The sequence below is a fragment of the Trichosurus vulpecula genome, chromosome 1 (genome assembly GCF_011100635.1).
Source record: "Trichosurus vulpecula isolate mTriVul1 chromosome 1, mTriVul1.pri, whole genome shotgun sequence".
NCBI lineage: Eukaryota > Metazoa > Chordata > Mammalia > Diprotodontia > Phalangeridae > Trichosurus > Trichosurus vulpecula.
The window spans coordinates 378,064,895-378,081,593 of record NC_050573.1 but is presented as its reverse complement, the minus strand read 5'-3'; the positions used below and the strand labels follow the sequence as shown (position 1 = coordinate 378,081,593).

The window sequence follows — 16,699 nt, the reverse complement described above, 5'->3', positions numbered from 1 at the left end:
GAGGAGTGAAAGAAAAAGTTTTTATAGAGGAGGGAAAAATAGGAGGGGTGGTGATGATAGCAGGCAAAATTTGAACCTTACTCTCATCAGAATTAGCTCAAAGAGGAAATAAAATACACACTCAGTTAAGTATAGAAATCTGTATCACCCAACAGGGAAGTAGGAAGGGAAGGGGATAAAAGGGGGGGGATGCTGATAGAAATGAAGTTGGATTAAGAGGGCAATGGTCAGAAGCAAAACAGACTTTTGAGGAGGACAGGGAGTGGGGGAGGGATAAATAAGGAAAAAATAGAATGCAGGGAAATACACAGTTATCATAACTGTGAATGTGAATGGGATTAACTCACTCATAAAACAGAACTGCATAGCAGGATAGATTAAAAACCATGATCCAACAGTATGTTATTTACGAGAAACACACTTGAAGCAGAGATACATATACAGAGTAAAAGTAAGAGGCTGAAGCAGAATCTATTATGTTTTAGCTGAGGTTAAAAAAAAGGGGGGTAGCAATCATGATCTCAGATAAAGCAGAAGCAAAAAAATACCTAATTAAAGCAACAATCAGGGAAACTACATTTTGCTAAAAGGCACCACAGGTAATGAAGTATTATCAATACTAAATGCATATGCACCCAATGGCATACCATCCAAATTCTTAAAGGAAAAGTTAAATGAGTTACAGGAGGAAATATACAGTAAAACTATAATAGTGGGTGACCTCAACTTTCCCCTCTCAGAACTAGATAAATCTAACCACAAAATAAACAAGAAAGAAGTTAAGGAGATAAACAAAATTTTAGACAAAGTTAGATATGATATGACCTCTGGAGAAAATGGGATGGGGAGGAGTTTACCTTTTATTCAGCTTACATGGCACCTTCACAAAAATTCACCATGCACTAGGGCATAAAAACCTCACAATCAAATGCAGAAAAGCAGAAATATTAATAGACCATAATGCAACAAAAATTACATTTAACAAGGAGCCATTGGAAATAGATTAAAAATCAATTGGAACCTAAATAATCTAATCCTAAAGAATGACTAGGTCAAAGAACAAATCATAGAAACAATAAATAATTTCATTAAAGAGAATGACAACAATGAAAAAACATACTGATATTTATAGGATGCAGCCAAAGCAGTATTTAGGGGAAAATTTATATCCCTAAATGTTTATTACATCAACAAAATAGAGAAAGAACAGATCAATGAATTGGGCATACAATTTTTAAAAAACTAGAAAAAAACAAATTAAAAATCCCCAATTAAACACCAAATTGGAAATCCTGAAAACTGAAAGGGAGATTAATAACATTGAAAGTGAGAAAACCATTGAACTAATAAATAAAACTAGGAGCTGGTTTTTATTTTAAAAAATACAAGAAAATAGATAAGCAATTGGTTAATTTGATTTTTAAAAAAGAAAGAAGAAAACCAAATCACTAGTAGCAAAAATGAAAAGGGTGAATTCACCACCAATGAAGATGAAACTAAAGCAATTATTACGAGCTTTTTTGCCCAATTATATGCTTTGTATGCCAATAAATCTAACAATCTAAGTGAAAATGGATTGAATATTTATAAAAATATGAACTCCCCAAATTAACTTAAAAGGGAATAGAATACTTAAATTACCTTATCTTAGAGATAAGGAATTGAATAAACTATCAATGAGTTCTCTCATTGGAAAAAAAAAGAAAAATCCCCAGAACCAAATGGATTCACAAAGTGAATTCTATCTAACATTGAAAGAACAACTAATTCCCACGCTATATAAACTATTTGGAAAAATAGGCAAAGAGAGAGTCCCACCAAATTTCTTTTACAACAACTAAGAAATAGCATGGTGGATCAATGGTATAGATTAGATACATCAGGGCTGTCCAAAATACAGCCCGCGGGCTGCATGTAGCCCTCAGAGTGATTTTATGCAGGTTTGTGGTGTCAAAGAATAGGAAATTGAGGGGATGGCCATTAATTGGGGAAAGACTGAATAAGTTGTATATGATTGTGATGGAATACTATTGTGCCATAAGAAATGATGAGCAGGGTGGTTTCAGGAAAAAACCTGCAAAGACTTATATGAACTGATGCAAAGTGAAGTGAGCAGAACCAGGACAACATTCTACACAGTAACAACAATACCGTACATTGATCAACTGTGAATGACTTAGCTATTCTGATCAATACAATGATCTAAGACAATTCTGAAGGACTTATAATGAAAAATGCCTCCTACCTGCAGAGAAAGAACTTATGGAGTCTGAATGCAGATTGAAGCATACTTTCTACACTTTATTTTTCTTGGTTTTTTTTTTGGTCTATGTTTTCTTTTGCAACATGGCTAATATGGAAATTTACTTTACATGACTTTACATGCATAATCTATATCAAATTGTTTACCATCTCAAGGAGAAGGAAGAGGAGAGTTGGAAGGAGAGAATTTGGAACTCAAAAATTTTTTAAAAATAAATGTTAAAAAATTTCTGTATATTTAAATGGCAAATATTTAATGAAATAAATAAAACCATACTGGAGGGAAAATAATGTCACACAGTTAATGCCAGGACCAAGCTTAGAACCCAGTTGTAACAAGTTGTCTTTATCTCCTGAACTGTTTCTTCCATTTGAGATATAAAGAAGACTTCAGAATTGTCAAACTTGGGCATAAACCTAGATGTATATTGGCCTGAAACAAATCAGAATCACTGGCCTCTGACCCCTTGTGTTTTGGCCAGCTCAGAGTTGACTTTGAAATCTCCATTTCTCTAGAAAGAATGCATTTCTCCTGGGACTACAATGACTAAAATACAACTCCTCTCAGTCAATGCCAAAATCCAGGCCAGGAGTAGGATATATACATATACATACCTATGTACATACATATATGTGTGTGTGTGTATATATAATGTGTGTATATATGTGTGTGTGCATATACATAGACACAGACATAGATACATATACATGTATACATACATATATATATGCACATACACACACGCACATACACGCATATCCTGACCACCAGAAACTTTAGAACAGGGTTCATTGGGAAGACTCAATGAGAGTTCCCTTACACTGCACACACCAAGAGTCACTGCTCTAAAAGAATCTCCCAAATTATCTTTAAATTACTTAAAGAAGCTGCTAGTGTCCAAATAGCCAGTAAAGAGTAGGATATCATTCTAGATTGTATGGGTACAGTTTCAGAATAGGAAAGAGAGATAGATACTTCTAGAAGAGTGGTATTGTAACTCTGCTGAAGTAGCTTAAATGAAATGAATGAAAAAAAAACTTAAGTGCCTACTATGTGCCAACAGTGATGACCAACCAAGGAAAGAGTTTTGGTAGGAGAAGTCACAGGCATGGTAAGCTAATCCATAGAGCAGATGATGTAGTAGTAATATTGATTTGTAAGTCCAAAGAAAGAGGTAAAAATCTGGCTTCCTAGGAGTGGTGGCAGGACAACTGGGGCCAGCTAGACATAGTGATCTGGGTGAATTTGAACTCACTTACCAATCACAATAGCTCAACTCCAGGATGGGAGTTCCCAAGCTAAATTGGAACATTGGCATCTGGATGTCTGATTTGGGTTGTGGTGTACCTCATGGAAAGAAAAGAGGCAGATATGATTTATAGTGGACACTGTGTTTACACTCCTTGTCTGTGACCCTGGACACGCAGGCTCTGTGAAGTCCTGCTGCTTCAGCAGATTCAGTACCACAGACAGTTCCCGTTTCTTCTGATTATTAGGCCTGAGCAGTGTCAACTAAGGTCTGTAGGACCCACAGTTTAAGAAGTGCTGACCGGGTTATGAGTGGTAAAAGTTTAAGAAGCCCTGAACTAGACTGCAGTGCCAGTCTTTGCCACATGTGCACATATGAGGAATGTGTCGAGGGTGTTTACTTCTATGGATTTTATTTCCACTTCTTTCCTCCATCTTTCATTGCATTTGCATTAGTATTTGATTATATAAGCACCAGTTGTGAATCAGTTTGTATACCTCTTTTAAGTTTAGACTCTGAATTATTTTCTTCTCTTTGAAGGTTATATTTCAAAGAGATTTTTTCCCCTTCCTTTTTCATCCTTTTCTCCTCCATTTAACCATTTTTTGAGTCCTGTTAGGCCAGTTTCACTCCTATGTACAGTCAAAAGATTGAGAGATGGAAGATGGGAATTTAAGGGACTTTATAATTTGCTCTATTTTACCTCATTTTACAGATGAGAAGACTGAATAACATAGTGGAGTGATTCCAAGGCATACAACCAAGAAACTGGGTATATAGTCCTGGTTTTGTTACTATAGGCTTTGCCATTTAACCTTTTGGTTATTTGTCTATAATGGGAGCAATAATATCCATCCTCCCTCCCTCACAAAACAGGATATATGTATGAAAGTTATTTAAACATCCAAAGTTCATCCCTTTGTGCTGATGAAACAATCATTTATGTAGAAAATCTTAGAAAATTAGCAAAGAAACTAATTGAGACAATGAATAGCTTTAATAAAGTAGCAAGACATAAAATAAACCCTCAAAACCAATAGCATCTTTATGTAGCAATAACAAAGTCCAGAAGGAATTAATAGGAAGTGAAGCCTCATTAAACATTACTGCAAAATGCACAAAAGAACTGGGAGTCAATCTACCAAGGGATGTTCAAAACCTATATAGATACTACTGCAAGATACTCTTTAAAGGAGAAAAAATAGCTTGAAAACTGGAGGGATATTCAATGCTCATGGATAGGCCACACCAATATAATAAAAATGATGACACTGCCTAAATTAATTTATTTAAATTAATGCTATAACAATCGACTACCAAAGGGATACTTTGTAGTGTTGGAAAAATAATAATGGGATTCATTTGGACAAATAAAAGATCCAGAACTTCAATAATGGAAAAAAAATAGGAATGAAGGGGAAATAGCACTTCCTGACCTCATATTATACTAAAATTCAGTAATCATCAAAATTAATCTGTAGTGCTTAAAAATAGCAAAGTAGATTAGTGAAACAGACTAGACAAGAATGAATCAGAATCAATAGCATTCATCAACCCAGTGTTTGACAAACCAGAGAACATAAATTACTTGGAGAATTCCATATTTGATGAGAACTGCTGGGAAAACTAGAATGCAGTTTGACAGAAATTAGCTTTAGACCAACACATTATAACACATACTGCAATAAGCTAAAAATGGATATGTGATCTGAATATTAAAAATCCTACTTCTATTTTTAAAAAAAACCAGAAGAGCATAGCAAAAGCATCATGTGAGTGCAAGGTATTATATTTGGGACCTTTTATTTCACTTTTTATTTTCTGCAGGTAGAACTTTTTTCTGAGGCTATAGGTCTCCTTTGGGCTCCTAGCAAAAATCTAGGCCCCTGCTCCCTGCACAATATTCTTTGGGAGTTGGTTGGAATGCAGGATTTTGCTCCTGGTGACATTTCTTGTCTGGGTTCTGCAGGCTGACACCTTCATCATAGAGGCTGCTGACCTGGGCGTCATATATAAGATCAAACTCCGTCATGACAACAGCAAGTGGTATGCTGACTGGTATGTGGAGAAAGTTGAAATCTGGAATGACACCAACGAGGATGAGTTTCTGTTCCTCTGTGGACGGTGGTTGTCCCTGAAGAAAGAGGATGGGCGACTGGAACGTCTCTTTTATGAAAAGGTACTGAGGGCAGGAAGACAAACCCAAACCCAGGACTTTGTTGCCACACCACATCTGATTTTTCCACACAATTTCCATATTCCACTCTCTGGGTGAGAAGCATGTCCCCTTAGGATGGTAGAATCAGGGAGTTAGAAGAAATTTTATAAGTGATTTAGTCCAAAGCTCCTCCTATCATTTTACATACAAGGAGACTGAGGCATAGATATGTTGAATCACTTGCTTAAGGTCATATTGATGGTAAGTGGCAGAGGCAGGTTTTGAACTCAATAACTCTAATTTCAAATCTATCATCTTTCCTATTGTACCATGTGGGGTTAAATGAGAATGTTCCTGAAGGCACTGTCCTCAACCCTCTTCTTCCCTTCCTTGTCAAATTTCATTCATTCTCATTGCTTCCTTTCTCACCTCCAATGCAATTATCTCCAAAACCCATCTTTTTGGGTCTGCCTTCTCTTCTGAGCTACAGATATGCATTTCCAACTAGGACAACTCCAACTGGATGTCTCACTAGCACCTCAAACTCATCAGTTCTCGAATTGAGCTCATTATCTTTCCAACAAAACCCACTTCTCATTCTGACCTTACTATTTCTATCAATGACAATTCATTCATTTAATCTTGTATGTTCATGTCCATTATATTACCTCTTATTTTTTCTCTGCTTTGCCTTTATACCCAATCCGTTTCTAATACTGTAATTTTTGCCTCTTTAAGATCTCCCTTGTTTTATCCATGCCTTTTTAACCACCATTCTAGTCCAGGTCCTCACTAGAACTTCCTTGGGCTATTGTAGCAGCTTTCTATCAGGTCTTCCTGCTTCCATTTCTCCCATCCCCCATTCTTTGGATTCCTCCTTCCCACCACTGCTAGGTGGATCCTCTTTGTGTATAAAATCAGGCATGTCACTCTTCTGCTCAAAACCCTCTCATGATTATCGACTTCCTACAGGGTAATATAAGTGCTTTGCTCTGGTATTCAAGATATTCCACAATATGGCATCACCCGACCTTTCCAGTTATACTTTCCATAACTTTACAGAATCATAGGAACACAGAATCTCAGGAGTTGGAAAAGACCTCAGGATCCACCTAGTCCAACACATACTTGAACAAGAATCCCACTTAGGACATACATAAAAAGTGGTTTTTTTTTCCTTAAAGATATCTTGTATAGGAGAACTCACTACCATCCATGGAAGTCAATTTTACTTTTGGATAGCTCTAATCAGCTAGGTGGCTCCATAGTGCATAGAGAGCTGGGCCTGGAGTCAGGAAGACTCATCTTCCTTGGTCCAAATTCAACCTCAGACACTTAGTAGCTATGTGACCCTGGGCAAGTCACTTAACCCTGCTCAGTTTTCTTATCTGTAAAATGAGCTAGAGAAGGAAATGGCAAACTACTCCAGCATCTCTGCCAAGACAACCCCAAACGGGGTCATGGAGAGTCAGACATGACTGAAAAATGACTGAAGAAGCATTATGAAATTTTTCCTAAATCACACCTCAAGTTTCCTCTTCAACTTCCATTGCGTTTCTCTATATATACACCATGCCCATTGCACATCCTTCTATATATGCAATACTTCAGCCAAAATGGATGTTGTACTATTTCCTTATATGTCCCATGCTATCCTATCACTCTCCCTTTGCTCACACTATTCTCCCTGCTTCCTCAAAGATTGATTATCCATGCTTTAAGGTACAACTTAAATGCTTCTACATTCATGAAAATATTTCTGGTCTTCCTGTCTAGGAATCATCCTTATACCTCATATTTCTTGAATACATTTATCCTGTATTAATTTGTTATATAGCTGGAACCTATGCATTGCATCCCTCCATTAGAGTATAATTGATGGGGGGGGGGATTTTGTTGTTCAGTCTTTTTAGTCATGTTCAACTCTTCATGACCCCATTTGGGGTTTTCTTGGCAAAGATACTGGAGTGGTTTGCCATTTCCTTCTCCATTTTACAGATGAGGAATTGAGACAAACAGAGTTGTGACTTGCTTACCCAGGGTTACATAGCTAGTAAGTATCTTAGGTCAGATTTGAACTCAGAAAGATGAGACTTCCTGACTCCAGGCCAAGTACTCTATCCATTTTGCCACCAGCTGCCCAAGGGCAAGAATAGTGCCTCACGTATTGGTATCCCTTATGGCATGGCACGCTGCCGTTTGTATAGTAGAGGCTTAATGTTTATTGAAATATGTAGGAAGGGGAAGAACACTGGGCTCGGCATCAGGAGACCAGCTGCGTGAACTTAGACAGGTCACTTTCCTTCTCTGAGCTTGGATTATCTTATTCGTAAAATGGAGGAGTTGGAATAAATTATCTCAAAGGTTATTCTAGCTCTAACATGCTGGGATTCTACAGAGGTGGAGAATACAGTTTGAGAGTGAATTCAAGAGTGAGCTGGGAAGGCTCCTTTGCTTCCAAATATCTTCCTTACATAATAGATCTCTTAAAGCATCTAAAATTCCCACTATGTGAACCTTGTTTATTTGGATTAAGTTATTGTTGGTACTCTTTTCCTTCTTAGATTATATTTCATTTACTTATCTCTGTACATCCTTTATCCCCAGGGGAACAAACATAAGTTCCTTGAAGGGAGGGATTATTTCTGTCTTTGTGTCTTTGTCATCTAGTGCTGTCTTTTACATAATGACTCCTTTATAAATGTGAGTTAAATTTAATTGAAACCCCAGTGGGAGAGGGTGACACCTTGAGGGGCTGATGGTCATTCTGCACCTTGATGTAAAATATTTATCAGATAATAGTAACTCACAGTTATTTAATGCTTTAGTTCACAAAGTACCTTTTCCACAGCAACCTTCTCAAGTAGGTAATATTAATTTTATTATCTCCATTTTACAAATGAGAAAGATGAAGCTTGGTGATCCCACTACTTGCCCATGATTGAATAACTAGGAAGGATCAGAGAGTCTACTATACAATATTTTTAAACAGATAGCAACTGTGAGCCTCTCACTGAGGGAATAGGAATTTTGATGTGGGGGAGGAAGAAAGAATAATGTAGGATAGGGATGTTTAGGGAAGAGGGAAGAGGGAAGAGGAAGGAATGGCAGCAGACAGAAGCAGTGGAAAGAGGCAAATAATGTAGTGAAAAAAGCCCTGACCAAGTTAGAAAATCTGGCTTCGAGTCCTGGCTACATCAACTATTAGTCTGAGGCATTCCCCCTGCTTTGGGTTTGTTTTCCTTTCTATATAATGAAGAGGTTGGACTATTAAGAGTTTTTAACCTGGGATCCATGAATTTTCTTTAAAATGCATTTTGGAAACTGAATTTAAATACAGTTGGTTTCCTTCCTGATTCTACCTATTTTATTTTATGCACTTTTATTAAAAACATCATTCTGAAAAGGGGTTCACGGGCTTCATCTGACTGACAAACATGTCAATGAGACAAAAAAGGTTAAGAATACCATGACTAAATGATCTCTAAGGTCCCTTAGAGCTCTTAGCACTCTATAAAGTACCGGAAACACTTATGTCACAATTTTGCCATGTTTTGGTACAGGGTTGGGGGCGGGGGTGAGGGAGCAGGGAGCAGGGAGAGCAGGAAGAAGATCCCCTTTTCCTCCAGCCATTGCCTTTCCACTACCTCCCTTTGCCTTCCATTGGTGGAATGAGGAGGTTCCCATTGGTTGCTTCCCTTTCCCCAGGGTTCTCATCCCTAGCTTCGCATTGACTTGCCCTACTCCAACCCCCTCACCCCGAATAGACAATAAATCAAAATAACTAAGCTCTAGATCTTTGGGCCCACCTAGGCACGTCACTTCAAGTCTCTATAGAGATACGCTTAGGGTGGGTCAATGGGGGCTTTCCCCAGGTGTGCTGAATTTAGAGGGTGTTGACAGCACTTGTGATTGTTCAACAGCTAAATTAACAGGAATAATTAGTTGAAATAGGAAACTACCAGATGGCAGGTTTGGGTGGGCCCCTTCCCCTCCCTGACCTGTTTCCCACCCCCAACAATAACTGATATCCTGGAATGTCTGTTTCTCCTCCTACCCCCACTCAACTAAGGACAATCTTCATGCTGTTTGCCCAGGACACCCAACTATCTGGTTGCATCACCAAGAGGTTACATGTTCCTCATGTCTAAAATGAGAGGAATAATTTTTGTTCCACTTGTCTCCCAGGGCTGGATTGAAGATAAAATGAACATCACAAATGTGAATGCCAAAGCTCAGGAGCAATGAAAATGATTTTATTATTTCCCAGGACTTCATGAGAAGTGGGAGAGCACTCCCTCTGATGAGGCAGATCACAATTCCTCTATGCTTTATTAAATGGTTTAATGTTATTTTGTTTCATTTAATACAGTGAATGTGTTGCTGCACTATCCTACTCCATCCCCAATCCTGGTGACTCTGGTCACCCCTGGTGATGAACCCCTGACTGATCCTTAAAAGCCAGCCTGTGGCCAGGCCTGCATTTAAAACTTTTCAGCTTGATGGGACCTGCTTGAGCTTGGAGCATGCTTAGCTGGCATGGCCTTTATAAAAGTAGTGTTGCTTCCCCTGTAGAATTCAATTCAACAAGCTCTTCTTAAGCACCTATGGTATACTTGGTGCTTGGGGATGCAATGACCAAAATGGAACACATTTCTTGCCCTCATGGAAATCAATTCTCAGGGCAGAGGGAGGAGGGAAAGCAACATGTCCACAGAGAAGCAAATACAAAGGTTTACAAATAAATGCAAAATAATGGGGGATACTCTAGCCACCCTGAGATCAGGAGAGAGTTCATATGGAAGCAGGAGTCATGATAAGGTGTAGGGGATGCCCTTTAGAGGGGAAAAGTATTATTATTATTATCATTAGTAATGATTTTCTTGTGATGGTCTTGAAGGCTTAGGTTTGATGAAAACAAGAAGAAGTCTACTGGCATCTAAGAAATTGAATTTCCTCACCTCTTTGACTTGTGAATTGTGATCTTCCTTGGGCACTCATGGTTCAGCACCACAGTGACAATATAGGTATTTTTAGGGCTGCAGCTGGTGTAGAAGCTAAGGTTATAAAAATAATAATTATGATAATAATGACATATTTGTGTAATAATATATGCTTCTCAAAGTGATTTCATGCTTCTCATATCATCCTAACAAAACCATTCTGAGGAAGGAAAGGTAGGTGGTGTCTCCATTTTACTGATGAAAAAATTGGGGCCCAGAAAAGTTAAGAGCTTTGGCCAAGCTAATTAGAGGTAGAGCTAACACCTGAATCCAGGGTCTATGATTCCAAATACAGCCCTCTTTCTACATAGAAAGCCTCTGTCACCTGAGCTCCATTAAACCCTAAAGATAGGGTTTACTTTACCATATTCTACCACTTTACCATATTCGACCATCTCCGTGGTGACAGGCTGAATGTATGGAAATGGTATGGGGCTCAGAGAGTACTGATTTTCATTTCTTCTGGTCAGGAATATGAAGGCGACCGAAGCAGCAACTGCAGCAGCCCTGCTGACTTCTGGGAGATGACCCTCAGTTCCAAGATGAGTGAAATCGATATAGATACTGTGACTGGCCCTCTGGTGAACTACGTTCAGGAAGGTCCATGTAAGACACTGCCCCTGGTGGGGAAGGGAAGCTGGGAGGGGAGGGGAAAGAACCCTTGGGAAGGGGGAGATGCTGGGGGAGGAGCAGGAGAAAGGGAAATTCAGTGCCTGCCTAGTCAGTGCTGGAGCTGTCCGCTGGATGTCTGTGCTGAAAGGGGCCCTTTTTCGGCTAGGAAAATGGGGGTAGTGACTCACTGTCAGTAAAGAGCTGATTTGGAGTTGTTGTTCTATTTAACAAGTGCTTTGTTGCCTCACTTTGTCACAAGGAGCTCTAGACACTTCCAATGAATCAGTCATTCCATCAGCCATAGCAACAATTACTTGCACGTGTTTACCTCTAGGTGCTTTCCAAAATGCTTTCATATCCATTAGCTCACAGCAGGCAGTAGTGAAAAGAGAACTGAACTGAACTTCTGAGGAATTGGGTTCTTATCCCTGGCTTTGCCTCGGACTGGCTGTGTGACCTCAGGCATCATCTGAGCTCACTAGACCTATGTTCTTTCATCTGAAAAATAAGGATAATCCAGCCTCAGACACTTGACACACTTACTAGCTGTGTGACCTTGGGCAAGTCACTTAACCCTAACTACCCTGCCTTCCCCCCTCCAAAAATAAAAAAAAAATAAGAAATAAAGATACCATTAACAACAAGAGTGCTAATAATAGGATAGTGCTTTCCTATGAGGTAGAGAGTACAAATAATTTTATGCTTAATTTACTGATAATTGGACTGAGGTTTCTAGAAGTTAAGTGACTTACCTACAGTCACACAGCTAGCTAAGTCCAAAGTTCTTTCCACTATGTTAGGCTGTCTTTCTATGCAAATGCCCGCCTATTTCATAGTATTATTATGTCAAATAAGATACTGGCCTATGAAAGCATTTTAAAAAACTTAAAATTCTATAGCAGGGACTGGCAAACTATGGGCCAACACTTGTTTTTGTATGCCCAGAGAGCAAAGAATGATTGTACATTTGTAAATACAATAAAACTTATTTTAAAATGTAAAAAACATTCTTGGCTCGCAGGCTGTAAAAAAACAAGTGTTGGGCCTTAATTTGCTGACCCATGTTTTACACCAATGAAAAAGATTATCTCCTTTTATCCTTATATTTGTGGAGTCTTCTGTCCTCTTCCCCAGGTAACAAAAAAGTCATTGACCAGTCAGGGAAGGCTTAGTGCAATTCCATCTTAACAGCAGGGGACTAGACTAAATGACTTCCAATGGTTATTGTCAGCTCCCCTCACCTGCTATACACCATTCACAATCAGGGTCCCTGGGCATCTGTTGCAGTGATTCCTTACCATGTGACCATCACCACCGGTGAGCACAAGGATGCAGCCACTGATAGCCGTGCCTTCATCATCATTATTGGGGAGGATGATGAGGTGTCCAAACGCATCTGGCTGGATTACCCTGGGACGAAGAAGGGTTTCAGCTGTGGCTCTGTGGAGAAGTTCTACGTCGTAGGCCTGGATGTAGGAAACATCAAGAAAATAGAGGTGCCAGCCCCTGGGGTCCCTTAGACTGAAACTCACAATGCCAGCCCTTTAGCAAAGAGGGACTGTCCACAGGGGCATTGAAGGTGGGAGGAAGCTGAAGGTGAAAGGAGTAATGGAAAGCAAAGGGAAAAGCCCTTAAGCCCCAGGCCATAGCATGCATGATATGATGGAAAGACACCCAGTCTTAGAATGGGGACCTCAGGCTTTAATCTCAATTCTGACGCTAACCTGTTGTGTGATCTCAAGCAAGCTGTTTAGCCTTTTAGTGTTCATGTTGCCTTATTTGCCCAATGGGGATAATGATGGTACTTGCCCCAAGTGTTGAGATCACAGCTTTGACCTATTTTTCCCTGTAAGAAGGACAGGTCTGCAATAAACCATCCATACTCTTACTCGGCCTTCCTTCTGGTCAAAGATTCACATTCGCAAGATAGCTACCTGTCATGAAGGGTGGAACTTATGTTTGGTGAAAATGGGCTTTGAGTGGTTTCTCCCCTAGTGAGAATAGGTCTGCATTGGATATATCCACGATTTTACCTGGTCCCTTTGTTTTTTGTTTTGTTTGAGGGAGAAAGACAGGGCAATTGGGGTTAAGTGACTTGCCCAAGGTCACACAGCTAGTGTGTCAAGTGTCTGAGGCTGGATTTGAACTCAGGTCCTCCCCTGACTCCAGGGTTGGTGCTCTACTCACTGTGCCACCTAGCTGCCCCTACCTGGTCCCTTTGTAAATAAGCATTTTGGTGGTGCAGAAGATAGAGTGCCAGGCCTGGAGTCAGGAAGATTGCTTTTCATGAATTCAAATCCAGCCTCAGACACTTAGTAGCTAAGTGACCCTGGACAAATCATTTAACCCTGTTTTTCTTATTTCCTCATCTGTAAAATGAGCTGGAGAAGGCAGTGGCAAACCAGTCGGGCATCTTTGCCAAGAAAACCCCAAATAGGGTCATACAGAGTGGGACATGATTGAAAAGCGACTCAACAAAAACAATTTGTGAAATAACCAGCTGGTTTAAACTCGTGGCCCATATCAGGATTGAACTCATAGATTCATAAGCTCTTACAGTTAGAAAGGGGTTTTAATGATTGCCCAGTTCCACCCTCTTATTTTGTAGTTGAAGAAGCAGAAGCCAAGAGAGGCTAAGTGACTCAGGCAGGGTCATAAAGGTCATTAAGTAACACAGCTGGAGTTTGAACCCAGGTTCTCTGACTTCATTCCAGTGTTCATTCTGCTATACTAAAACACCGGCTTTGCTCCAGCCAAATGGGATAGGACGATTCCTGTCAAGAGAATAAAGTGTCTAAAATAGAATTTAAAGCATTTAGAAAGGGAGTTTATTGTGTTATAAAAACTATGTTATTATTAGTATTCATGCTTTAAAAATCCTATACATATTAGTCAACAACTCATTAGTCAGCAGCTGTTATCACTTACTATGTGCCAGGTATTGTGCTAAGAGATACAAAGAAAGGAAAAAGCATGCCCTGTCCTCAAAGAGTATACATTCTAACAGGAAGGCAACATGTAAACAACTAGGCTGATACCAAATGCGTACAGAGTAGATGGAAGGTTATCTGATATGGGGAGGCAACAGCAATTGGACTGGGAAAAGCCTTCTGCAGAAGGCAGGACTAGAGCTAGGTCTTGGAGAAGACCAAGGAACCAAAAGATTGAGGTAAAGGGGCAGAGCACTCCAGGCACAGGCAAAGACCAGTGTGAAGGTAGGGAGATGGTAGATAGCTTATTGTGTTCAGGAATTGCAAGTAGGCCGAGATGTCTGTACCTTAAAATGTGTAGAGGGGAGGGATGTAAAAGAAGTCTGGAAAGTAGAAGGCCTCAGGTTGTGAAGACTTTTTAGCGCCAGACAGAGAAGTTTATATTTGACCCTGGAGGTAATAGGAAGCCACTGGAGCTTGTCGAGCAGGGAGGTGATGTACTTAGATCCATGTTTGAGAAGAATCACCTTTGTAAGGAATGTATGCATTTATGTATATACATGTTGAATAACAATATTAATAACAACAATAATAATCATGACAGCTAACATTTATTTAGGCTTTAAGGTTTACAAAATGCTTTCCATATATTATCTCAAACAACCACTATACAGTGGCCAACTTGTCAAATGTCACACATTTGTTAGTGCGCTGTAATTTTTTTACTGAGGTTAAAGCTGAGCATGAAGCAAGGAGGATTTTGGGTCTCAAAAAGTTCAACTACAAATTCTCCTGGAGTTAACTTCAGGTTTTTTTTTTTTAAATTATATTTATTTTTGTTACATTTTACATTCTGAACTGTTTCCGTCCCTCCCTCCCCACTCCACACTAAAAAAGGCCACCATTTGACACATTTATAAATATGTGTAAAACCATACTATGCATACTTCTATTTTTCAGTTCTTTTTCTGGAGATGGACAGCATCTTCCTTCATAGGAAGGAGTATTTATAATACTCAGAATAACTTTATCATTCACAGTTATTGTTTGAACAATATTGCTATCACTGTATACGACATTCTCTTGGTTCTGCTGATTTCACTTTTTGTTATTTCTTCCAAGTCTTTCCATGTTTTTCTAAAATCAACAGCTCATCATTTCTTACAGCACAATCATATACCACAACTTCTTAGCCATTTCCCAATGAGTTGACTTTGTTACAAAATGTCTCTTCCGTACCTCCTCCCACACCCCCAACACTTTTCATCAGCGGGTAATCATGTGAATAGTCTTGGTTGGTTCAAGGTAGATTATACTTTGGAAGCTCAGTTTGGTTCTACATTTTGCCCGTATTGCTTACTTAGCCATAAAAGCTGTAAAATAACACATATTACCCCAATATCTTTTAACACCTAAGGTATTTTGAAATTAGCTATTTCACAAATTTTTATACTATTGATTTTTTTTCCCACAATTTTAGTTAGAATATTGGCAAAAGTAATATCCTAGGATATTACACCTAGAAGGAATATCAAAGGACATCTGACTGTACCTCTTCGTTTTACAGATGGGAATACTGAGTTTTAGAGAGAGGAAGTGAGGTCACAGATGCTTGAGGTCACAGCCAGAGAAAGAACCCTGATATTCCAGCTCCCAGTGCAGTGTTAATCCACTATTTCATGATGTTTCCCTACAATTAAGATGAATCTAAGAGATCATCTGGTCCACCGCCTTTGGAGATCCCACAGCTCTCTTCTTCATTGCATTTGCTTCAGCACTTCAGGAATCTGAGCTTTTTGTCAGCCTGAGTACGTTTTTCACCAGTGAAGATTACAGTGTATTTGCTCCAGGAGATGGTATTCATAAATTGCCCTGAGCAAAAAAAAATAGAATAAAATAAAATAAAATTCTTCCCTGGTGGCCAGATTTCTGGAGATGAACCAGGGCTTCCCAGGACTTCTGACTCTAAGGCCAGAGTTCTTCATGCAATCCCAGGCTGCCTGGCCTTTCTGAGTAATCATTGGGGAGGTGAGATAATAGCCTTTATCTCACTAATACAGTCTTATCTCTTCTCAACAAACTGCACACTTTATTTTTGTCGGATAAAATTTCCATTTCAGCTTTTAAATGTTTTTAAATTGCTCTATGAAACAAGTTTCTGAAGAAATGTTACATTAATAAAGTAGGCTGAAATGATAAAGAATTAGTTTAGCATAGATAGCTATTCTTTGGCTGTCTCTCCTTTTCCATCTAAACCCCCAATAATGCTCAATTAAGTAAAAAGAATATGATTTGACACGTGTGTAATTTTTGTCTCATCAGCTAAGTTATAATCCCCATGGAGACAGGTACAGAAACCTGTACCATACAGAAGCTGGCACAGATAACATAGGTATTTATGCTTGTTTGCCCCATGGCACCCCAGGATGGACCTGAGCCCATAGTGAGTGTGCAAATTCACCAATGGTGGTTCTATTTACAATT

General features: G+C 39.1%; 1 protein-coding gene across 1 annotated transcript in view; it reads left to right on the top strand.

Moving 5' to 3' along the window:
- LOXHD1 (lipoxygenase homology domains 1) overlaps nucleotides 1-16,699 on the top strand; it is a 235,433-nt gene that overhangs the window by 151,145 nt on the left and 67,589 nt on the right. Inside the window, exons 19-21 of the mRNA XM_036746173.1 lie at nucleotides 5,482-5,691; nucleotides 11,144-11,279; nucleotides 12,573-12,781. Coding sequence (XP_036602068.1) covers nucleotides 5,482-5,691; nucleotides 11,144-11,279; nucleotides 12,573-12,781 — 555 coding nt within the window. The remainder of the gene's footprint in view (nucleotides 1-5,481; nucleotides 5,692-11,143; nucleotides 11,280-12,572; nucleotides 12,782-16,699) is intronic.